The 24,762-nt window shown below is 32.1% G+C and overlaps 3 protein-coding genes across 3 annotated transcripts in view; 2 read left to right on the top strand and 1 right to left on the bottom strand.

Annotated features, from left to right (window-relative positions):
- The first annotated feature begins 468 nt into the window (after positions 1-468).
- LOC134712764 (solute carrier family 23 member 1-like) lies at positions 469-2,512 on the top strand. Its single transcript, XM_063574612.1, has 2 exons — positions 469-557; positions 2,054-2,512. The coding sequence occupies exons 1-2, from the start codon at positions 509-511 to the stop codon at positions 2,311-2,313; spliced, it is 309 nt and encodes a 102-aa protein (XP_063430682.1). The 5' UTR covers positions 469-508; the 3' UTR covers positions 2,314-2,512.
- A 201-nt stretch (positions 2,513-2,713) lies between these two features.
- Positions 2,714-23,500, bottom strand: LOC134712762 (telomerase Cajal body protein 1-like). Its single transcript, XM_063574610.1, has 12 exons — positions 23,387-23,500; positions 20,316-21,214; positions 19,791-19,889; positions 16,375-16,465; positions 15,724-15,812; positions 14,494-14,584; positions 14,016-14,148; positions 12,556-12,648; positions 9,416-9,534; positions 5,719-5,822; positions 3,955-4,107; positions 2,714-2,879 (listed from the first exon to the last, which is right to left on the bottom strand). Exons 2-12 carry the CDS (start codon positions 21,194-21,196, stop codon positions 2,735-2,737), a joined length of 1,998 nt encoding a protein of 665 aa, XP_063430680.1. The 5' UTR covers positions 21,197-21,214; positions 23,387-23,500; the 3' UTR covers positions 2,714-2,734.
- Positions 23,499-24,762, top strand: part of LOC134712761 (proline-, glutamic acid- and leucine-rich protein 1-like) — a 35,685-nt gene continuing 34,421 nt past the window's right edge. Inside the window, exon 1 of the mRNA XM_063574608.1 lies at positions 23,499-23,660. Within this exon, the coding sequence (XP_063430678.1) occupies positions 23,535-23,660 (126 nt within the window). The 5' untranslated portion in view covers positions 23,499-23,534. The remainder of the gene's footprint in view (positions 23,661-24,762) is intronic.

The raw sequence follows: 24,762 nt of genomic DNA, 5'->3' as shown, positions 1-24,762 counted from the left end.
GTTATTCCTAGGTATAACTAATACGGCTTCTACTCAAACCTGCTCCAATCAATAATCGTCATGGTAAACAGGTATTGTTAGCCTTATTAGGAAATAGTATGTTCATGGCATGATTTACAGCACTGGTCCTAGACAATGTCATTCCTAGGTATAATTAATACGGCTTCTACTCAAACCTGCTCCAATCAATAATCGTCATGGTAAACAGGTATTGTTAGCCTTATTAGGAAATAGTATGTTCATGGCATGTTTTACAGCACTGGTCCTTGATAATGTTATTCCTAGGTATAACTAATACGGCTTCTACTCAAACCTGCTCCAATTAATAATCGTCATGGTAAACAGGTATTGTTAGCCTTATTAGGAAATAGTATGTTCATGGCATGTTTTACAGCACTGGTCCTTGACAATGTTATTCCAGGTATAACTAATACGACTTCTTCTCAAACCTGCTCCATTCAATAATCGTCATGGTAAACAGGTATTGTTGGCCTTATTAGGAAATAGTATGTTCATGGCATGTTTTACAGCACTGGTCCTAGACAATGTTATTCCAGGTATAACTAATACGACTTCTTCTCAAACCTGCTCCAATCAATAATCGTCATGGTAAACAGGTATTGTTAGCCTTATTAGGAAATAGTATGTTCATGGCATGTTTTACAGCACTGGTCCTTGATAATGTTATTCCTAGGTATAACTAATACGGCTCCTTCTCAAACCTGCTCCAATCAATAATCGTCATGGTAAACAGGTATTGTTAGCCTTATTAGGAAATAGTATGTTCATGGCATGTTTTACAGCACTGGTCCTTGATAATGTTATTCCTAGGTATAACTAATACGGCTCCTTCTCAAACCTGCTCCAATTAATAATCGTCATGATAAACAGGTATTGTTAGCCTTATTAGGAAATAGTATGTTCATGGCATGTTTTACAGCACTGGTCCTAGACAATGTTATTCCTAGGTATAATTAATACGGCTTCTACTCAAACCTGCTCCAATTAATAATCGTCATGGTAAACAGGTATTGTTAGCCTTATTAGGAAATAGTATGTTCATGGCATGTTTTACAGCACTGGTCCTTGATAATGTTATTCCAGGTATAACTAATACGGCTTCTACTCAAACCTGCTCCAATCAATAATCGTCATGATAAACAGGTATTGTTAGCCTTATTAGGAAATAGTATGTTCATGGCATGTATTACAGCACTGGTACTTGATAATGTTATTCCAGGTATAACTAATACGGCTTCTACTCAAACCTGCTCCAATCAATAATCGTCATGGTAAACAGGTATTGTTAGCCTTATTAGGAAATAGTATGTTCATGGCATGTATTACAGCACTGGTACTTGATAATGTTATTCCAGGTATAACTAATACGGCTTCTTCTCAAACCTGCTCCAATCAATAATCATCATGGTAAACAGGTATTGTTAGCCTTATAAGGAAATAGTATGTTCATGGCATATTTTACAGCACTGGTCCATGTATAACTCATACTCTACTTCTCAAAGCTACTCTAACTTATGTTGTAGTGACCTGTTCAATACTTATTTAACATTGTAAAATCTTATCATAACCATTCTCTATGTTATAGATGTACATTGTTTAAACTTGGTCAACATAAAAAGCTCCAACTGCTGTGAAACGTCTACACATCATCCAAATAGAAATATTCATTATAAAAACTAGAAGATGTGGTATGGGTTGCCAAGAGATTTCATTATAAAAACTAGAAGATGTGGTAAGGGTTGTCAAGAGATTTCATTATAAAAACTAGAAGATGTGGTAAGGGTTGCCATGAGATAATCATCAAACTAGTTAAAATAAAGTGGAAGTAAGGAATCAAAGGCCATTGTATTGCTTTTAACATTGAGAAAAACCCATACTATGTAGTCAGCTATTAAATCTCTGACATGAAAATCTCTGAGATGGTATTTAGCTACACTGACAACTAAATCATGTGATGCCTCGTGGTTTGTCTGGATATTATTGTCTTTGTAAATATTTAAGATCTTATCGTAGTAATTGTTTAAAATTAAAGGAACAGATCATGAGAGGGGTATCTTATCATGGCGAGAATTGACCAAAGAACATCTAGATGACAAAGAAAACTTTTCGTTACGAACATATGACCTTCCTTTTGGTATGTCAAAAATTAAATCTTGGAGTTGGGCCAGATATATTCCTTTTTCTCCAACATTTACAGAAGACAAGTGTGGTCCTTGTACTAAATCTACAGGAATAGAGTCTATTGGAGAGGAGGTGGATATTATTCTAAGTGATAACTGTGGCCATGTATAGTAATTGTAATAGATTAGCGAGGATCATGTCAACAATCATAAAAGACAATGGCATTTTTAATAATAATTTTGCTTGAGTGGAGAATTGTTGACAGAAAAGAGAATACAATGTAGTTTCATTCTATGAGGTGTGTATAGAGATTTTTTTCTTTTTCTTTGTTGATATTATTAAAAATGCTTAAATGCAGAAGTACAAATTTTCAATGCATTAAATTTCATGAAATTCTCTGAGTAAAGGGTAATAAATTGTAAATAATCATCACATTTAACTGTTTTAACATAGTGTTTTTTTTATGAGCCTTCCATTATAGATGTTTTTTGTCTGTTTCAATGCCTGCTATTTTATAAACAGATTGTTTTCATTTGAGAATTATTATGTCATACAAATAAAATAAAACCACTTCAAAAGAGATAAAAATGTATTATGACTTAAACTTCCAGAGTTTAACACTATTGTCTATTACATCAGATTCAATACTCTCATAATCCGAATCATCACTATCGCCAAGGTCAGGGTAATGTCTCTGTCCAGAACAGGTAGCCAATACATTCTCATATGGATTCAAACTGAAAATACATTATAAATAAACTTGTAAATAAAGAAATGGTTTTAACTAATATGACATAAAGCACAATTTCATTACTTAAATGAAGTGGTGATTTTCATGACTAATGCAGAATTATTAATCCCCCCAGTGCAGAATAGTAAATACCTCACCAAAGCAGAATCATTATTATCCCCCCCCCAACATTGAAAGGAGGTGAAAGTTTTGCTTAACATGCTGATAAACCATACAGATATCAACAAGCTAGCAAAGCATGTATTAATAATTTTTTATACACATGACACTGTAAATTCAGGTAATTTCAGCCGAAATATATATTGTATTCATTCATAAAATGTGCACACAGTGAACCCCTTTATAACCCTATGAAATTACAAAAAAAAGCATTAAATACTTATAATTAGATTTTGTAGCTAGGATCATGAAAACACAATTTTTATCCAGTTTTTCTTTAATTTACCTATGCACTTTATTGTGGAATCTTGCATGTGTCATCATGAATGATACATTTCATTGAATTGTGTAATTTCAGAAGGACACAAGACTGTTGTTTAAGCCAATCAAAATAACGTAAAAGTCGTATCATAATGAGACTGTTGTTAGCCAATCAAAATAAGGTATCATAATGAAACATACACACAATGTAATTATGTGACAGAATGTCTAAGCAGTAATAAAACCTTGCATTGTTATTCATCCTTAAACATTCTGCTACAAAATAATGTGTTACTAGTTATCACAGATTTATTACTCAATTTATTTCACTTGACTGGGCGGAGTTTAACCGGTTCGCTCATAATAAACCAGTCCATCTATGGATAGGTGTTTTAGAATAAACTCATCAATGAAGTGTCCAGTACTTCTTTTGTAAATTCCTTTGATGACACTGATAGGTGATTATAAATCAGGTATAATTATAACGGCAATCGTCCTTATCACACACATCTGCAAATAGACTGTCCTTATGCAAATTAAAACGTAAGCTCCGCCCGATCAGTTGAAATAACATTGGTAATACAATGATAGATGTTCTAAATTATAAATACAGTTGGCTGAAAATCCCTGACGACACTAACCTTACTCCATTAACACAGTCTCCATGTGCTTTATACTTCATGATTGGTTTCAATAAAGGGTCTGACTCATCCAGGACCTTCACAGGTGATTGGGTGGTGTCCCACACACATACTGTACCATCATGACACCCAGAAAACAAATGTCTACCAACTCTGAAATATAACATACAGAACATGTTTATTTTGGCATAACAAACCTTCACAGGTGATTGAGTGGTGTCACACACACATTCTGTCTACCAACTCTGAAATATAACATATCAGATCATGTTCTAAAACTTTCACAGTTTATGGGGTGGTGTCACACACACAGTCTGTCTACCAACTCTGAAATATAACATACAGAACATGTTTATCTTGGCATAACAAACCTTCACAGGTGATTGAGTGTTGTACCACACACATTCTGTCTACCAACTCTGAAATATAACATATCAGATCATGTTCTAAAACTTTCACAGTTTATGGGGTGGTGTCACACACACAGTCTGTCTACCAACTCTGAAATATAACATACAGAACATGTTTATCTTGGCATAACAAACCTTCACAGGTGATTGAGTGTTGTACCACACACATTCTGTCTACCAACTCTGAAATATAACATATCAGATCATGTTCTAAAACTTTCACAGTTTATGGGGGGGGGGGGGGGGGGGGGGGGGGTTCCACAAACATACTTTACCATCATGACATCCAGAAAACAAATGTCTACCAACACAGAAAATTACTATGGTAATACACATACAAATTGTTTTGTTTCTTGAATATCTTGGGATATATCATAGATAAAATTCTTGAAATGCTCATATGTAAGATGTTGAATAAAGATCAATGCATTATACACAATTCTGGTTTACTTTTTTTGTTAATTGTTATTTAAATGGAGAGTTGTCTCACGGGCACTCACACCACATCTTCCTATATCTATTATGTTTTGTTTATATCAAATGTAGTGATAAAATCTTAAATTAGAACATGTTTGTCTCTGAAGCGAAAGAAGAACATAGAACTCAAATGATTTTCATTGTTTATTGCAATTATCTATCTGTACAGGAAGGTTTGCAGCATTATTATAGGTTCATAATAAATAAAAGGTTTACTGTACATGCTCACAGAATAGCTATAGCATAACAATATCAAACAATCATAAGTAATGGATGTAGATGGCTGAAATGCTCTCTAATCTAAGGTTTAACATGTTTGTAGATGGCTGAAAGGCTCTCTAATCTAAGGTTTAACATGTTTGTAGATGGCTGAAAGGCTCTCTAATCTAAGGTTTAACATGGTATCATATTCATATAAGTAATGGATGTAGATGGCTGAAATGCTCTCTAATATAAGGTTTAACATGTTTGTAGATGGCTGAAAGGCTCTCTAATCTAAGGTTTAACATGGTATCATATTCATATAAGTAATGGATGTAGATGGCTGAAATGCTCTCTAATATAAGGTTTAACATGTTTGTAGATGGCTGAAAGGCTCTCTAATCTAAGGTTTAACATGGTATCATATTCATATAAGTAATGGATGTAGATGGCTGAAATGCTCTCTAATATAAGGTTTAACATGGTATCATATTCATATAAGTAATGGATGTAGATGGCTGAAATGCTCTCTAATCTAAGGTTTAACATGGTATCATATTCATATAAGTAATGGATGTAGATGGCTGAAAGGCTCTCTAATCTAAGGTTTAACATGGTATCATATTCATATATGTATCTGATTAGTTTTAAAATATGCTGTTTACTTATAACTTACAAATCTTGGTCAAAATAAAGCCTCTGATTTGTCTCACATAATCTTACAGCCACAAATAAAATTTGTCCTGGTTTTCTTAGATCCCAACACAGAATTTCAGGATCCTGAAATTAAAAAAACAAAAAACAAACATATACTTTCTTTTTTACTAAAGGTGTATTGTTGCAATGATTAGGCAATGTAAAATATATTTTCTAGTTCTAGAAAACATCAAATTATGATAAAATCAGCATCTCGCTAGTTTTGGTCAGCAAACATAATTAAATAGCACTTAATTTCTTAAGAAAAGATTTATACTTGCATTGGATTGTCTTCAAATTTTTAGACTAGTGAAAGGGAAATACTCTGAGAGAGTACAGAACACTCAGGTTTTTATGTCTAATTGTAAGAAGCTAAAACAACTATAGGTCTCAGTGTCGGATCCAGAGGGGGGGGGGGGGGGGGGGTGTCCAGGGGTTAGAACCCCGCTTTTTTTTACTGATCAATGCATTTGAATGGGGACATACAGTGATAATAATGAACGAAAAAAAAAATTGATAAAATTTAAAATAAAAATTGGGATAATGTCAAAGAGACAACAACACCACAAAGGAATAAAAAAAAAAACCCAGCTGTAGGCCACCAATGGGTCTTCAACATAGAAAGGAAAACCTGCACCCCAAGACAAACTTCAGGGTTAACAGGACACATTTTTAAAACTAAATACCCCAAAGATGATTGTTTCCAAGTTTGGATTAATTTAGCCCAGTAGTTTCAGAGAATATTTTTGTAAAAGATAACTAAGATTTAAGTAAAATGGTTAAAAATCGACTATAAAGGGCAATAACTCCTAAAAGGGGTCAACTGACCATTTCAGTCATGTTGACTTATTTGTAAATCTTAATTTGCTGAACATTATTGCTGTTTTATATAGTTTATTTATATCTATAATAATATTCAAGATAACAACCATAAACAGTAAAATTTCCTTAAAATTACAAATTAAGGGACAGCAACCCAACAACAGGTTGTCTGATATATCTGAAAATTTCAGGGCAGATCTTGACCTGATAAACATTTTTACCCTCTGTCAGATTTTCTCTAAATGCTTTGGTTATTGAGTTATAAGCCAAAAACTGCATTTTACCCCTATTTTATATTTTCAGCCGTAGCGGCCACCTTTGTTAGATGGCAGTGTCACCAGACACATTTTTAGCTCACCTGGCCCTTTGGGCCAAGTGAGCTTTTCTCATCACTTTGTGTCCGTCATCGTCTGTCGTTAACTTTTACAAAAATCTTCTCCTCTGAAACTACTGGGCCAAATTTAACCAAACTTGGCCACAATCATCATTGGGGTATCTAGTTTAACTAGAGGCTCTAAAGAGCCTGTGTCGCTCACCTTGGTCTATGTGCATATTAAACAAAGGACACAAATGGATTCATGACAAAATTGTATTTTGGTGATGGTGATGTGTTTGAAGTTCTTACTTTACTGAACGATTTTGCTTCTTACAATTATATCTATCATGAACTTTGCCCATTAGTAACAGAGAACTATATTTGGTAAAAATTTACATAAATTTACCAAATTAATGAAAATTGTTAAAAATTGACTATAAAGGGCAATAACTCCTTAAGGGGTCAATTGACCATTTAGGTCATGTTGACTTATTTGTAGATCTTACTTTGCTGAACATTATTGCTGTTTACAGTTTATCGCTATCTATAATAGTATTCAAGATAACCAAAAACGGCAAAATTTCTTTAAAAATTACCAATTGGAGGGCAGCAACCCAACAACCAGTTGTCCAATTCATCTGAAAAATTCAGGGCAGATAGATATTGACTTGATTAACAATTTAACTTCTTGTCAGATTTGCTCTAGATGCTTTGGTTTCATAGTTATAAGCAAAAAACTGCATTTTACCCCTATGTTCTATTTTTAGCCGTGGCGGCCATCTTGGTTGAATGGCCAGGTCATCGGACACATTTTTCAAACTAGATACCCCAAATATGATTGTGGCCTAGTAGTTTCAATGGAGATTTTGTAAAAGATTACTTAGATTTATGAAAAATGGTTAAAGATTGACTATAAAGGGCAATAACTCCTAAAGGGGTCAACTGACCATTTTGGTCATGTTGACTTATTTGTAGATCTTACTTTGCTGAACATTATTGCTGTTTACAATTTATCTCTATCTATAATAATATTCAAGATAATAACCAAAAACAGCAAAATTTCCTCAAAATTACCAATTCAGGGGCAGCAACCCAACAACCGATTGACCGATTCATCTGAAAATTTCAGGGCAGATAGTTCTTGACCTGATAAACATTTTTATCCCATGTCAGATTTCCTCAAAATGCTTTGGTTTTGAGTTATAAGCCAAAAACTGCATTTTACCCCTATGTTCTATTTTTAGCAGTGGCGGCCATCTTGGTTGGTTGACCAGGTCACGCCACACATTTTTTAAACTAGATACCCCAAAGATGATTGTGGCCAAGTTTGGATTAATTTGGCCAAGTAGTTTCAGAGGAGAAGATTTTTGTAAAAGATTACTTTAATTTACGAAAAAATGGTTAAAAATTGACTATAAAGGGCAATAACTCCTAAACGGGTCAACTGACCATTTTGGTCATGTTGACTTATTTGTAGATCTTACTTTGCTGAACATTATTGCTGTTTACAGTTTATCTCTATCTATAATAATATTCAAGATAATAACCAAAAACAGCAAAATTTCCTCAAAATTACCAATTCAGGGGCAGCAACCCAACAACCGATTGACCGATTCATCTGAAAATTTAAAGGGGAGATAGATCTTGACCTGATAAACATTTTTATCCATGCCAGATTTCCTCAAAATGCTTTGGTTTTTGAGTTATAAGCCAAAAACTGCATTTTACCCCTTTGTTCTATTTTTAGCCGTGGCGGCCATCTTGGTTGGTTGACCAGGTCACGCCACACATTTTTTAAACTAGATACCCCAAAGATGATTGTGGCCAAGTTTGGATTAATTTGGCCAAGTAGTTTCAGAGGAGAAGATTTTTGTAAAAGATTACTTTAATTAACGAAAAATGGTTAAAAATTGACTATAAAGGGCAATAACTCCTAAACGGGTCAACTGACCATTTTGGTCATGTTGACTTATTTGTAGATCTTACTTTGCTGAACATTATTGCTGTTTACAGTTTATCTCTAACTTTAAATAATATTCAAGATAATAACCAAAAACAGCAAAATTTCTTCAAAATTACCAATTCAGGGGCAGCAACCCAACAACCGATTAGCCGATTCATCTGAAAATTTCAGGGCAGATAGATCTTGACCTGATAAACATTTTTACCCCATGTCAGATTTGCTCTAAATGCTTTGGTTTTTGAGTTATAAGCCAAAAACTGCATTTTACCCCTATGTTCTATTTTTAGCCGTGGCGGCCATCTTGGTTGGTTGACCGGGTCACGCCACACATTTTTTAAACTAGATACCCCAATGATGATTGTGGCCAAGTTTGGTTTGATTTGGCCCAGTAGTTTCAGAGGAGAAGATTTTTGTAAAAGTTAACGACGACGGACGACGACGACGGACGACGGACGCCAAGTGATGAGAAAAGCTCACTTGGCCCTTCGGGAAAACTATATAACTTTGTACCATCAGGTGAGAAGGCTATATGAGTTACACCCCCTTGTTAGCCCTGAAACATGCACACCGGCTTACCTTCCTTCCACCACTATATAACTTTGTACCATCAGGTGAGAAGGCTATATGAGTTACACCCCCTTGTTGGCCCTGAAACATGCACACCATATTTCCTTCTGGTTCATGGTAAAGAGCAACTGAAAGAAATTCATTCAAAGAATTTTTATTAAAGTTTCTTAAAAAGTAAACAGATTATTAAACAAGAGGCTCTCAAGAGCCTGAATCGCTCACCTTAATTTTTTGGTTAAATCTCTCATCGATGATTATTTTGGCTTTTCAATTTATTTAAATGTTCTTTTAATCGTCCTATTTTCTTCAAAAGCAAAAAAAAAAAATCATTTTCTCCTATGTTCTATTTTAGCCATAGGAGCTATGTTTCTTGACATACAAGGAAATAAAATATAAAATTTATACTTGATACTCTGAAACTCATTTAGCCTGTTTTTGGCTGAAATTGATACAGCAGTTTCAAAGAAGTAGATTTGTTAAAGTAAGTCAACATGATGAACCAATTGTGAAAAAAGTCTTTAAAGGGCAATTACTCCTTAAGGGGTCAATTGACAATTTTGGTCATATTGACTTATTTGTAGATCTTACTTTGCTTAACATTTTTGCTTTTAACAGCTTATCTCTATCAATAATAATATTCAAGATAATAACCAAAAACTGCAAAATTTCTTTAAAATCATCAATTCAGGGGCATTATATCTGAAAAACCAGTTACCCAATTCGGCTGAAAATTTCAGGACAGGTAGACCTTGACCTAATAAATACTTTAACTTCTTGTCTTATTTGCTCTAAATGCTTGAGTTTTTGAGATATAAGCCAAAAACTGCATTTTACCCTGTGTTCTATTTTTAGCCATGACGGCCATGTTTTTTGACGAAATAGAAAATAAAACACAAACTTTATTTTATACACCCTGCTGATCATTCAGTTGAAGTTTGGTTGAATTTGGTTGAGTAGTTTTAGAGGAGAAGATTTTTTAAAGTTAGCAAATATGATGAACAAATTGTGAAAAATTGTCATTAAAGGACAATAACCCCTTAAGGGGTCAATTGACAATTTTGGTCATATTCACTTATTTGTAGATCTTACTTTGCTGATCATTTTTGCTGTAACAGTTTATCTTTATCTATAATAATATTCAAGATAATGACCAAAAACTGCAAAATTTCCTTAAATTTACCAACTAAGTGGCAGCAACCCAACAATGGGTTGTTTGATTCATCTGAAAATTTCAGGGCTGATAGATTTTGACCTAATGAACATTTTTACACCATGTCAGATTTGCTCTAAATGCTTTCGTTTTTGAGATATAAGCAAAAAACTGCATTTTACCCTCATGTTCTATTTTTAGCCATGGTGGCCAAGTTTTTTTTCACAAAATAGAAAATAAAACACAAACTTTATTCTAAATACCCTAATGATCATTCAACTTAAGTTTGGTTGTAATTGGTTCAGTAGTTTCAGAGGAGAAGATCTTTGAAATAGTTTACGACGATGACAACGACGGATGGACGACGACAGACTTTAAGTGATGGCAAAAGCTCACATTTCCTTTAAGGAAAGGTGAGCTAAAAAGAGCAATTAAAGACTGTCATTGGTAAAACAGACATATATATTTCCAGCTTTCAAACAAAATCATAAACAGTATTTTTTAAAATACACAGACATATTACTATGTGTATGGTGAAAGGATATCTCTGTTCAGACCTTTTTAGCTCCTGGCCCAAAGGGCCAAGTGAGCTTTTCCCATCACTTTGCATCCGTCGTTGTTGTCGTCATCCTGCGTCCCTCGTCGTTAACTTTTACAAAAATCTTCTCCTCTGAAACAACTAAGCCAAATAAAACCAAACTTGGCCACAATCATCATTAGGGTATCTAGTTTAAAAAATGTGTGGCGTGACCCGGTCAACCAACCAAGATGGCCGTCATGGCTAAAAATAGAATATAGTGGTATAATGCTGTTTTTGGCTTATAACTCAAAAACCAAAGCATTTAGAGCAAATCTGACATGTGGCAAAATTGTTTATCAGGTCAAGATCTATCTGCCCTGAAATTTTCAGATGAATCGGACAACCCATTGTTGGGTTGCTGCCCCTGAATTGGTAATTTTAAGAAAATTTTGCTGTTTTTTGTTATTATCTTGAATATCATTATAGATAGAGATAAACTGTAAACAGCAATAATGTTCAGCAAAGTAAGATCTAAAAATAAGTCAACAAGACTGAAATGGTCAGTTGACCCCTTAAGAAGTTATTGCACTTTATAATCAATTTTTAACCATTTTTCGTAAATCTTAGTAGTCTTTTACAAAACTCTTCTCCTCTGAGTCTACTGGGCCAAATTAATCCAAACTTGACCACAATCATTTTTAGGGTATCTAGTTTAGAAAATGTGTCCGGTGACCTGGCCATCAAATCAAGATAGCTACCACAGCTAAAAAAAGAACATAGGGGTAAAATGCTGTTTTTGGCTTATAACTTAAAAACCAAAGCATTTAGAGCAAAACTGACATGGGGTAAAGTTGTTAACAAGGTCAACATCTATCTGCCCTGAAATTTTCAGATGAATCAGACTACCCGTTGTTGCATTGCTGCCCCTGAATTGGTAATTTTAAGAAAATTTTGCTGTTTTTGGTTATTATCTTGAATATTATTATAGATAGAGATTAACTGTAAATAGCAATAATGTTCAGCAACGTAAGATTTACAAATAAGTAAACATGACTGAAATGGTCAATTGACCCCTTTAGGAGTTATTGCCCTTTATAGTCAATTTTTTACAATTTGCATAAAATTTGTAAATTTTTACTAACAGTTTCCACTGAAACTACTGGGCCAAGTTCATTATAGATAGAGATAATTGTAAGCAGCAAGAATGTTTAGTTAAGTAAAATGTAAAAACACATCACCATCACCAAAACACAATTTTGTCATGAATCCATCTGCTTCCTTTGTTTAATATTCACATACATGACATAGACCAAGGTGAGCGACACAGGCTCTTTAGAGCCCCTAGTTTAAGTTTTCCTGTATATTAATCTTTACATTGAACAAACTGTATACATGTATGATGGATGGACGTGGGCAGTGCATCATAGAGTTAGATGTAATAAATCTTATAAGAATATCAAGACTATGTAATCTACTTACTAGCCCTGGCATAAGACCCTGCAGCATAAACACCTCCTCCTTGTGGACTAGCAGCTATACATGATATGATCCCTGGCTGTCCTTGGTGTTTTACTGAAAAATAAAGCAAGGACACATATGTAAGGATACCTAATGTCACTCATACCACATCTTCTTATATCTATGTATGTACATTCTTGTTTCCTGACCATGACAGGTGCTTCATTCAAAACGTGTACATATGATACTATCTGGGGATACTATACTCAGTCTGATGTATTTCACTATTGGATTGGAAGATATAGTCAGAGTTCCATACATAATGTAAAACAAATCATTAAAGCTATAGTCAGAGTTCCATACATAATGTCAAACAAATCATTAAAGCTATAGTCAGAGTTCCATACATAATGTCAAACAAATCATTAAAGCTATAGTCGGAGTTCCATATTACATATTGTAAAACAAATCATTAAAGCTATAGTCAGAGTTCCATATTACATATTGTAAAACAAATCATTAAAGCTATAGTCAGAGTTCCATACATATTGTAAAACAAATCATTAAAGCTATAGTCAGAGCTCCATATATAATGCCAAACAAATCATTAAAGCTATAGTCGGAGTTCCATATATAATGTCAAACAAATCATTAAAGCTATAGTCGGAGTAACATATATAATGTCAAACAAATCATTAATGCTATAGTCGGAGTTACATATATAATGTCAAACAAATCATTAAAGCTATAGTCAGAGTTACATATATAATGTCAAACAAATCATTAAAGCTATAGTCGGAGTTCCATATATAATGTCAAACAAATCATTAAAGCTATAGTCGGAGTTACATATATAATGTCAAACAAATCATTAAAATCACAATTGAAACATATTTCCCATCCTTTTAAATTTGTTATATTCAAACAGTCAATTTAAAAAAAATCATAAAAGACATACATGAAAGATACAAATTATGATAAAAAGAGATAAGACAATTTATAACCAAATGACTAAAAAAATCAAGACATGAAGAGGTTAGCACATGGTCTTCATCAATGAAGAGTATATATACAATAGATCTAGCTCTTTCTCAGTCCTAAGCTACCAAAATTAAGAATTTTAACAAAGAAGATATACCATCAAGGTAAGATTTCCTACAGGACAATCATTATATATGTATCTAAAGACAACAGAATAGCCAATATATCCTTTATTTCCTTTTAGGTTGCTGTCCCTTTGAAAAGCTCATATTAAGTATCATATCAATTTTTTCTGACAGTATATGGACTCACACCTTTCAGTGGAATGTTTTTAAATGTTACAAAAAATGCTTTTACAAAGTCTTGATAGAAACCATTTTATTCACAGAAAAAAATATAAACTATGTTTTTCTTATATTTCATAAACATGACACATTTTTTATATTGATTTTGTAACACATATATGTTTAATTTTTTCTCATGTAGTTTATTCCACCTACCAAATGTTGGCCTTTGTATACAATGTCTTCCAGGTCTTGATACATCAAATACACGAATCATTCTGTTAAATCCTGTGTACAACTTTCCACCATCTAAACTTAATGCCAAACTGTGAGCTGTGGCTATTTCATCCTGATATTAAACAAAACTGTTACTGTAAATTCAGAAATTATTGCATGCATTTATTATTGGGATTTTGTCATTTTAGACTTAAATGCGATTTTAATTTTTACAATGTTGAGAAAAATGCTGTTTAATTCATATAAAATATTTCAAAATGCAAAATTGAATTAATGCGTTTACAACTCTGTCACATTTTTCGCAATAATAAAAACCTCTCAATAATTTTTGAATTTACAGTAATATGTAGACACTGAAAAAATACTTTCAAATGAGAAAGTTTAAAGGAAAAACATCAAATAATTTAATGAAGAAATTTCTAAAAATACTAAATATGTATATGATTATAGTGCTTACCAAATGATTATAAGGTCTGTATGTACACTTCAAATGACCATTGGCCATATCCCACATATGTACTGGACCATCTCGGCAAGTTGTGAGAAAACTGAAAGTAATAATTATAAATTGTTTGAATGACTGGTTAATTATTATTTGTCTTGTCTTACTATTAAAGATGTTTTATACATAAACAAGAATTTTTTTATTTTGTCTCCTGTAAGACAGAATATATGTTGAAATAAAAAAATCAACAAATATCAATAATAAATTTAACCAGATGCTCGGCAGGGCGCAGCTTTATTCAACCGCAGAGGTTGAACCCTGAACAGTTGGGGCAAGTATGGACACATCATTGGAAAGGGAGATAACTCCCCCAAAATTAGTCTTTTTTGGGGTCAGTTTTTGGTTGATTTTCTCAAAATTCATGTAAAGTATGATACTTTGAAGGGTTCAAAGTTCTTATTTGACTACATTATATAATCTTCTGCTAATGAAATGTACGAAACCGAAGTGTTATGGGTATTTTTTTTTGGCACATTTTTCATTAATGAATGTTTTCCATTCGTTTGGTGTGTTAAATTGAGCTTTTGGCTTTGCCATTCCATAAAGGACTTCCCGTTTGAATATTCCTAGGAGTTCAGTATTTTATTATTTATTATTTCTTTTTTAAAATAATTACCTCCACCAATAAAGATTCTTTGAAAGTTATGGACACCCCTATTGGTATAAGGAAAAAAGTTACGGACAAGTTGTTTTGAAGTTACGGACATCATAAGTGTTTTGGCAAATCGTACTGTAATCGAAAATTTTTATAAATGGTCGACTAATGAATTATGAAATCTAGGTAGCAGCTTGATAAAAGATATGAAAACACCTTTAGTGTTGTTTGTTATACTTTAAGGACAGCTAAAATATCAAGAATCTGATTCAATACATTCTGTTGAATAGAAGCAGTAAAGTTATAATTTTGTATCAATTTTTATTCATATTTCTGCCTCTTTTGCAGAGTTATCTCCCATATCAATGTAATTCAAATTTCCATAGGAATTTTAAAATCGTGATTTCTTAGTTTTCCTCAAGTTTGATTTTATAGGACTTTTTCTGTGTATATTTCAGGGTATAATGCTAAAGATTAAAACTTAAAAATCTTCTGTTGCAATTACTTCAAGGTTAGGGTCAAATTTATGCTAGATTGACTGGACTATATTGCAGACAGGATCTGTAGACAGCATATTTTGTACTTACCAGCAAGTATCAGGATCTTCTAAAGACATTTTTCTGTACCAGCAGAAGTCATATACTGTATCAGTTTCTTTAACAGTGACACAAGATTTCTAAAATGTACATTTAATGACATTGTAATCATTTATCATGTGTATAACCTTATATTATACATTACTAGAAGAGAAAAGAACAGATGTAACCAAGTCCAAAGTTCACAACCAATTATGCCTTGTAATATATTTGTCATTGACAAGTCAAGTAGACAATATATTCCTTTTTAAAAGTTTAACACATTTGCTACTACTAAACTTCAACAATAAAAATTAAAAGGATAGAAAAAATATATGTTTTTTTTTCTTCTACCTCTTTTTTATATACATGTATATACATGTATATCATTTTGATGTGTTCCATATACTTTTATTAATTTCTGTTCTCTGTTACAAGATGTAATAAAAAAGTTATAACTACTAAGATCATGAAGATTAACGATATCAGTTGGATTGCATCACATTACACGATTTCAATTGGATTATTTTTTATTATGCCATATCACATTAAAAGACAATAAACATACCAGTTATATCTGAACGATTGAATTATAATACAAATGTTCCAACTAACATGATCAACTAGGACTGAACGGTTGAATTATAATACACATGTTCTTACCAATTCTGATTGTGTATTAGCTGTTGGATAGTGATATACACGTAGTTTGTTGTCATTACTATTAGTAAGTAAACACTTCCCATCAGGAGACCTATTAATTATAGAAAAGACAAGTTTATGGAAGACAAGTGTTATGTATAACTTTTTCAATCTTTAATTTTAGATTTCATTCTCAGAATACATTAAAACTGTAATAAAACTGTCAATGAACATTTCATGTAACTTCACATTTCACAACATGTATTGCTTCAATCACATTGACTCTGTTCCTATATCAATTTGAAGGTGTCTTTGCTTGAATATTTTCAAACATATTATGCATTTTCATATATTCCTAATTGAGAGAGTCAAACTTCCGCTTAATACAATCAGGAAAATTGTCAATTTCTTATTTTCACAATTTAATATCACATATACAATGTATATGGACCATAATTTGCTATTGGGCTCCGTTTCCTATAACTATAGAAAAGTGATAAAATGTGAATTACTGTAAAAAAAGTTGTAGCTACATCTAAAGATGCCATTATTTTTATCAACATACAAGTGTATGCTACTCTTCCCTAGAACAAAAATTGAAATATACGAATTTCAAAGATTCTACAACCGTATTTTTGTGTTGTTTCTCGCGTTACTTTTTGCTTCCGAAGAGCATAACACTGACTGATTTATAGATAATCGTCACCAGCAAATTCGTAACTTTTGCTTTCAAATAACAAAGAACATCGACCAATAAGAATAGTGAGAAGAAAATGCAGAGAACTATAAGTATTTATGTAGCAGATGTAAGAACAGTGGCGTAACTTTTGTGTCCGATTTCGTAACGCAAATTTTAGATGATGTAATCTGCTTTGTTGTAATAGAATTCTTAAAAACAATATGCAAATATGAACTCTCGCGAGATGTTCAAACAGGTAAATCAGAGATGATTTACATTCTTGTTTTAATCTTCGTAATAATTAAGTAAGAAAATGACGTTATCGTTATGCGTTACATTTCACACGAAACAGAATTCCAGTTATTTATTAAAATTGTTTTTGTCCGTAAGTTCTAATCATTTCCGGTCATACGTGAAACATGTGACTAACATGTGATAACGCCATTACGGCCGGATGTACGAAATACTAGGTCTAAACATTGTTTTTGTTTCCAACGGGATGTTAGCAAACATAATCTGTAGACTTGTTTCGTCTTGTTTAAAAGAGGAAAATACAATTGTCAAAGAGATTGCGCCGGTGGTCTGTTATTTTTCCTATGTGCATAATGTTACATACGATCCTGTGTGAAAATAAATGCCCAATGACTTGACAAAATCGATTTCATATTTGACAGACGTTAGAACACACTTCGTTTCCCGATAATGACGTGAAGAGTCCTTGTAAAAATCAATCAAAATTACGTCTATTATCATTGTACCAATGCTCGTTGGATTGATTTAACTTCAGCAGTAAATATTACTGGATATTTTGGGTGAATAAATATAATTTAATAAAAAAATACATGTTAATATACCGTTACACTTGGAATGTACAAAGTTGACATCTTTGTCACAGTTTTTAATTAATATTTTTTATTCATGTTCTGCAAACACTTATCAGAAACGCAATAAACTTGTAAAAGGAGAAGTAAACTTTTACCATGCATGACTTGAAAGGAAGTACTTTATTGATTTTAGCCCACTAAAGTAGGTTAAAATGTGGAAACCATGTAGATGGTGTACAGGTCACAAGTATCACATTGTGCCTATTTTAAAGATTTTAATTCCAAGTTAAAAGTTTTTTTCTTTACTGGATTTAAAGAATGTTACATTGCCAATGATTTGGAATAAATTGTATATAACTGGAATATCAAAACCAAATATAAATACATTTTTTGGGCTTAAACATCAAGATACAACAATTATGGAATCCTGTATCAATGAAGAAAATATGGAAAATTCTGAATAAATTGTACTAATTGTTTTCAAAACAAGCACATATTTAGGAGTTTTATAATACTGTTACATTTAAGATGGATTTTAAGAAAAAGTATACTGTTCAGATTATTTTAAGCAGATTTTGCAATAAAATAAAACAAAAAAAATGCTTTCGGTTTCTTATGGTTTCCTGTCAGGTTTAAAAAAAAACTTTAATATAACATTGAAAATAGATTTTAAACATTAACATGAAGCAAGTAACACTAGTAATGGTGTTTATTTATGCCTTTTGAATTATATTGTGCATTCATACTATTCTAACACCAACACAACCCACAAAATAAAAGTTAAAATTTTAGAACTTATAAAAAAGGATACAAAAAGAAACCAAAGGCCGAATACCAAATTATGGTCCATATTCATTTAGTGCTTAATTTTGTGCTGTGTAATTTATTGCATGTGTAATATGTGTTGTATTGTTATCAATGTTGTATTGTTATCAATGTTGTATTGTTATCAATGTCCCTATTGTCTCTGTTTGTATACCTTTCTGACTCTTAATAAAGCTTATATATTCATTATGTATAGGTTTTTTTTCATATTAATCTTCATTATCATACATGCCTATGACTTAAGGAAGCTGGCTAGTTATGTTTGGGATTTTTTGTCAGATTTTCGAAATCCTCTGGTTTTATCCATTTAAATGTCTTGAAAAAATTTGCCGGGTTACCCCCATTTTTCTTTTTGAAATTCTTTAACATGTATTATGATAAGCCATCTGTAAAAGTCTTATAAAATGTTATTTACTATTTAACAGTTTTTGAGACCTTTAACTTGTCAATGACAAAGCTATGAAAAGTCAAGAGAGAATATTTTCCCGCCAAAATTTCATTGGCTCATATCTCGAAAACAAGCTCGGTGACCTATACATTTTTTTTGCTTTTTGGATTCCTTTATTAATTCCTTATCAATATAAACTAGTGTTTTGAAAAGTTAATTACTTTGAAACTGAGAAGCGAGCTCCCTTAAGGTGGTACCTAACATTTTAACTAAAATTAATTTGGCTCGTTTAATTTACTTAAAATTTTGACAAAGTATTTACTTTGACCCTTTGACAAAAATATAAAATTTTTAAGAAATTTGAACCAACCGTTTTATCAGAAAAATTACACTGGTTATATAGCAGTTTGACAAACATTTATTTTGATCATTGAGAAGCTAAATATTCCTCTATGAACACTACATCATTAAAATGTTCTGCTGATTTTACAGAGTTATCTGCCTGTAGTGTTAGGTACCACCTTAAATATTTAAACAAATTCTTTTTCTTTGTCATATTTTTTTACCCATTTATTATTTGTATACTATATTATGTTGCTCTTGTTGCACACAATGTGTGAGTTTATAAGAAATAAACTTATTAAACCTATTTAAATTTGTTTGCGACTGGTGAAGAATTTCCAGATCATTTATAAGTACAGATTAACACAGTAAACCTTACCATTTACATCCTCTAAAATAATTATCTTCCGTATTCTTAAAATCATCAGTTATCCTAGCAAAACATGTTGGTTGGAATGTAAATTGACTATCGCTATGGCTGAAAAACAAAAAAAAACATCAAACTATTCAGATATTCTTTAAAACATCAACAAACATGACAAACAAACATAGTCTGAGTGATTTATAAACATGATTTTGGTTCCTGTAAAAAAAATGATAAACATGATAAACAAAAAACATACTGGATTATATTTATTCCTGTGAACAGCATAAACATGATGATGGAGTTGTCTAATTTTTTTTAATTACATGTACATGTACTACAAGTTCAGCAAATCTGGGATGAGTTTGCTATTACAAATTTAATAGTATTTAAACAAAACACCTGAAATTTGTTTTCAATATAATAAATTGTATCTACCCAGTCATTTGCATGTTCAAATCTTTTGAAGCTTGGGAAAAATGTGTTTATCATGTTTATGGCTCATAAAAGTTAAGAGGAACACTGAAAAAGAGTTTTTACCTTTCAATCTCAACAATTTCTCCCTCTTGTATTTCTCTAGAAGTTCTCCATGTTTTTACGATTTCTGCAGGTAACATTACATTTGCATCATAAGATTTGTTAAGGAAAGATGATTCATCGCTCTCTTGTGACTGTCTATATTCATCTTGTAGGTACATTTGTTCCTGTGAATTACCTCCCTTTGATATCTGATGGGAACTATATGTTTGTCCTGAATCAAATGTTTTTGAAACACTTTGATTATCTTTTTGTTTTTTAGATACTGACAACAAATTTGTTTTTACACTTGAACTATTTTGATTATGGCTAACATTTCTTGGAACAAATTGAAAAACTGGTTTAGCATGCTCATCTTTGTGTTCTGGTTTCAGTTTTTTGCTGGGCGGCTCACAGGTACCAGTCTCACTATCACCTGTATGAATGTCTTTATTACTTTTTACTGGGATATCATTCAAAACTGAGTCTTCTTTAGAAATGTTGGAATCAGTTGATTGTTCTAAGTTTTGTGATTGTGATATTATTAAACTCAAGTCAGGGTCTTGCTCCGATGTGTTGTATTGCAATGATTTATTAAGATTTTGAGATTGTATTTCTTTATTTTGAATCGCATCCATTTTTTCCGACATATTTTCCACTGAATCTTGAATTGGTTGACACGTTGGCTGTGATGAAGTGTTTTCAGTGCTTTGATATGATGTGATATTATGTGTAATTTCATTGGTTTTAAAGGTGTTTTCTGATGTCTGTTGAGCAATTACATCATCAATATTGTTTACAATCTGTTGTGTATTATCCATTTCTGTGAAACTGACATGCGAATCCTTTCCAGTAATGTTGTCCATTTCCTGTAATAAATCTTGGGTATTTGCTGACTCATTCATCTTTATCTTCTGTAATAACTCTACAAAACCAAAAATAAAAAACACTGTAGACAATGGTAGACAGAATCACAGATTCATTCCGATTTTTTGGTTTATAAGGTATAAATATATATTTTGTCAGTCAGGGGTACTACTTGTACAAGTTATTTCTATTTACTTGAAGAATTTAAAAAAAATAGACTTGAATAAGTAAATTTGTAGGATACTTAGGCAGCAACCATTGATTTTCTGGGGGTGCTATGGTTTTTTTTTCTGGACAAACATTTTTTCTTCACCTTTGACAAAAAACAATTTTTTTTTGGTGACAAGTCCACAACAATTTTTTTTTTGTCAGTTTTAGCATTACATATAGTGGCAGCTGAGAGCGAAACAAACAATTTTTTTCTCAGGGTAAAAAAAATCCATAGCACCCCCCCCCCCCCCCCTAGAAAATCAAATGGTTGCTGCCTTATACCAGTGAATTTTATTTACTTGTATAGGGAAAATAAATTTGCTCCTTAGACATTCAGAATATTTTACCTATATTTAAGTGAAAAACATGAAAAAGTCATCTTATATCCATCATGTTCATTTCTGAAACTCTTTGTATTTATTTTCTCTTTTGAATTTTAATTTGTCTGACCATTGCCGATGTCTTTACTCATCTGTTAAGTGTAATTTCATGCAATGAAAATCTCATTTGTCTGTTATCTTCAGAAAACTGGTCATTTACAAACCCCAAAAGAGCAATTTTTGAAGGCTTTGCACAAATACTTAAGATCTTTGCGCAATCAGTTTCTTTGTTAAATTAATGAGATTAAACATTGAACTCTAATAAGAAATTATGAGCTAACATGGGAAAAATTATTAACATGATTAAAGGCATGATTTTCTATCTCAAAACTTGATATTTTGGTGGGATTGTTTTTTTTTTTACTTGTGTAAGTAAATTTTTGAGAACCTTTAAAAGGGGAGATTATTCAAACATTTTAATTTACTTATATAAGTATAATATTTTTACTTCTTCAAGTAAATAAAAATTACTTGAATAAGTAGTACCCTTAACTGTTTGTATTAGATGCAAAATGAGTAATATATATTTTCAAATGATAAATTATTTCAATGCATTTATTTTTTATTTTTAGTTGTAGTTTGTCGAGCCATAGTTGTATGCAAAATTTAACTGAAATCTGTGACATAAATGAGTGTCTGTCCTATGGTCAGGTTGTTGTCTCTTTGACACATTCCCAATTTCCATTCTCAAATTTAGGCATAGCCTATTTACTGTAAAAGAGGGACAAAAGATACCAGAGGGACAGTCCAACTCATAAATCGAAAAAATAAACTGGCAACGCCCTGGCTAAAAATGAAAAGGATACAAGATAAGATAAGATAAGTTAAGAAAACTTTATTTTAATTCGGCATGAGTACAACTAAGCAACGCAAGCTCTAAGGAGCTTTTGACTGAATATAAAAACATATCAATAACATTAAAACAGTGCATTTTGACATAGAAAACAACCTGTAATACAAATTTGAAATCTAACATACATAGCATGCAATAAAAATAAGCAACAAATTTCGAATGAAGTAAAAACATGCTTGACCAGAGCAACCAAAAGCAGCACAAACAGACAAACAATAGTACACATGACACTACCATCACTCCCCCCCCCCCCCCCCCCCCATTAACATTAACAGTAATTTTTCATGGATGATGATAAAGTGAACCCTTTCTTTAAGACGATAAAAAAATCCGCTGATTTGAAGAATCATTAAGTTAATACACCTTATCGCTATTTGTCCGCCATTACTGGATATCACACAGGTTCCTGTAAAATTTTGACGTCATAAAACAAAATATCTGACGCCACAATGGAAAAGTGATTGTTGTATGTGTCATTAGGTCATGCGGCCACCAGAGTCGGCTAATAGCAAGAAGGTGTATTATTTACCGAAAATATCTTGCAATAATTATTTGAGAACTCTGACATGTCTGTATGACGAAAACTTTGATAACGATATTTTGGCGACTCATGGTAAAATTTATTTTAATCTATTTGGCGCCTGACAGTAAAGATCATTTTATTCCTCAATTAATTAACCTTTGAATCTCCCAAAAACTTATTTTTGCACAATATTATTTCAAATTTGAATAAATTTACATGCCATGTTTGTGTTGGGTAGCTGTCTCGTTTGTTAATAACATACCTATCTTTAAATAGCACAAATCAGTCCCTTATAACTTAGACATCTGTAAATGAAGCTGTAAATAAACAAATAGACTACTCGCGAGGAAGAACAGATTTGTTTTACATGGGCGCAGACATTTTGAAAGGTCCGCACTGAATATTTCAAGATGGATGCCCCCATGGAAAACGTGATTTTTGCGTTCAAGTCAGAAATCATCAAGAACAGCAAGGATATTAAGGATTTTACATGTCTTCTACAGTTGACAGACGAAAACAAATTCTTCAGTCTCCAGGTTTTAAATAAATTACGATCATTTCAAAGATAATTCAATTGTTTTGGAACATTTATAAATAAATCTGTTTTATATGTTTATGGAAAAAGGGGTGTTTCACTTGTATTACATTGACAGGGTTCATAATAGAGCAGGGGCGGATCCAGGATTTCCAGTTAGGGGGGGCGCAAATTTTGGAGTTTTTTTTAGGTAAAACTATTGAAATATTCTTCTAAAGGGGTTAAATGTAGATATCTCGAACTATCATGTGGTAAAATTAGCGAGAAATTAAAGTTTCAAGCTGAATTCGCCTTAATCCACACCTGACAACAATCTACAAATAGACGGACGCAAAGTGAGACGAGACAGATCACAATTGCTCACTTGACCAATATATTTTTAAACGAAAACTTCTACTTTTACCAGCGATTTTTAATTGTCCTTTCATACTATCTGTTTTTTACTTTTTTGATTTTCGGAGGTCGTGCCAGACTTCACTGTGTTCGCCACAAACAACTTAAATCAGAATGAGATGTATTTACGAAGTTATATTTATTTTCTTGGGATTTCAAGCATACAGTAATACCGTTACGGTACATAATTCGGCTAAATATTTAGGTTGCAAGTGAGAAATTCAAATAAATAATATAGACACAGAGAAACAATAAATAATATAGACACAGAGAAACAAATAAATAAACTAACATGTCGCATGAAACAGTATTTCTATCTTTCATTACGGACATATAAAATAATCTCACTGTTTTCTTGACCGTGTCATGATGAAATTGTGAAAGTGAGTAAGGGATGTTTTGGAACTTCGATTATCAAACAAATTGATTATAAAAACCGCAAATACAATGTAACATATTTATTATATTTGTAATCAAACGCAGTTCCGCGTCACCTTCTTTTGAAGTTATTTATTGATCTTTAATAAAGCATAGGTCAATTGATTAGTAATCACGTTGATTCTGTTAACCCATAGATGTAATAGATTCAGATTCAATATTTTATTATAGTCTCACCACATACAAACATAAAATGAGATTCACATACATAGATTTAAAACATTAAAACATTTGCATTGCATGTACCAATCTTAAAAAGATTTATGAGAGAC

The sequence above is a fragment of the Mytilus trossulus genome, chromosome 3, assembly GCF_036588685.1.
Source record: "Mytilus trossulus isolate FHL-02 chromosome 3, PNRI_Mtr1.1.1.hap1, whole genome shotgun sequence".
Taxonomy (NCBI): domain Eukaryota; kingdom Metazoa; phylum Mollusca; class Bivalvia; order Mytilida; family Mytilidae; genus Mytilus; species Mytilus trossulus.
The sequence above is the reverse complement of the archived record's forward strand: the minus strand, read 5'-3'. Positions and strand labels throughout refer to the sequence as shown.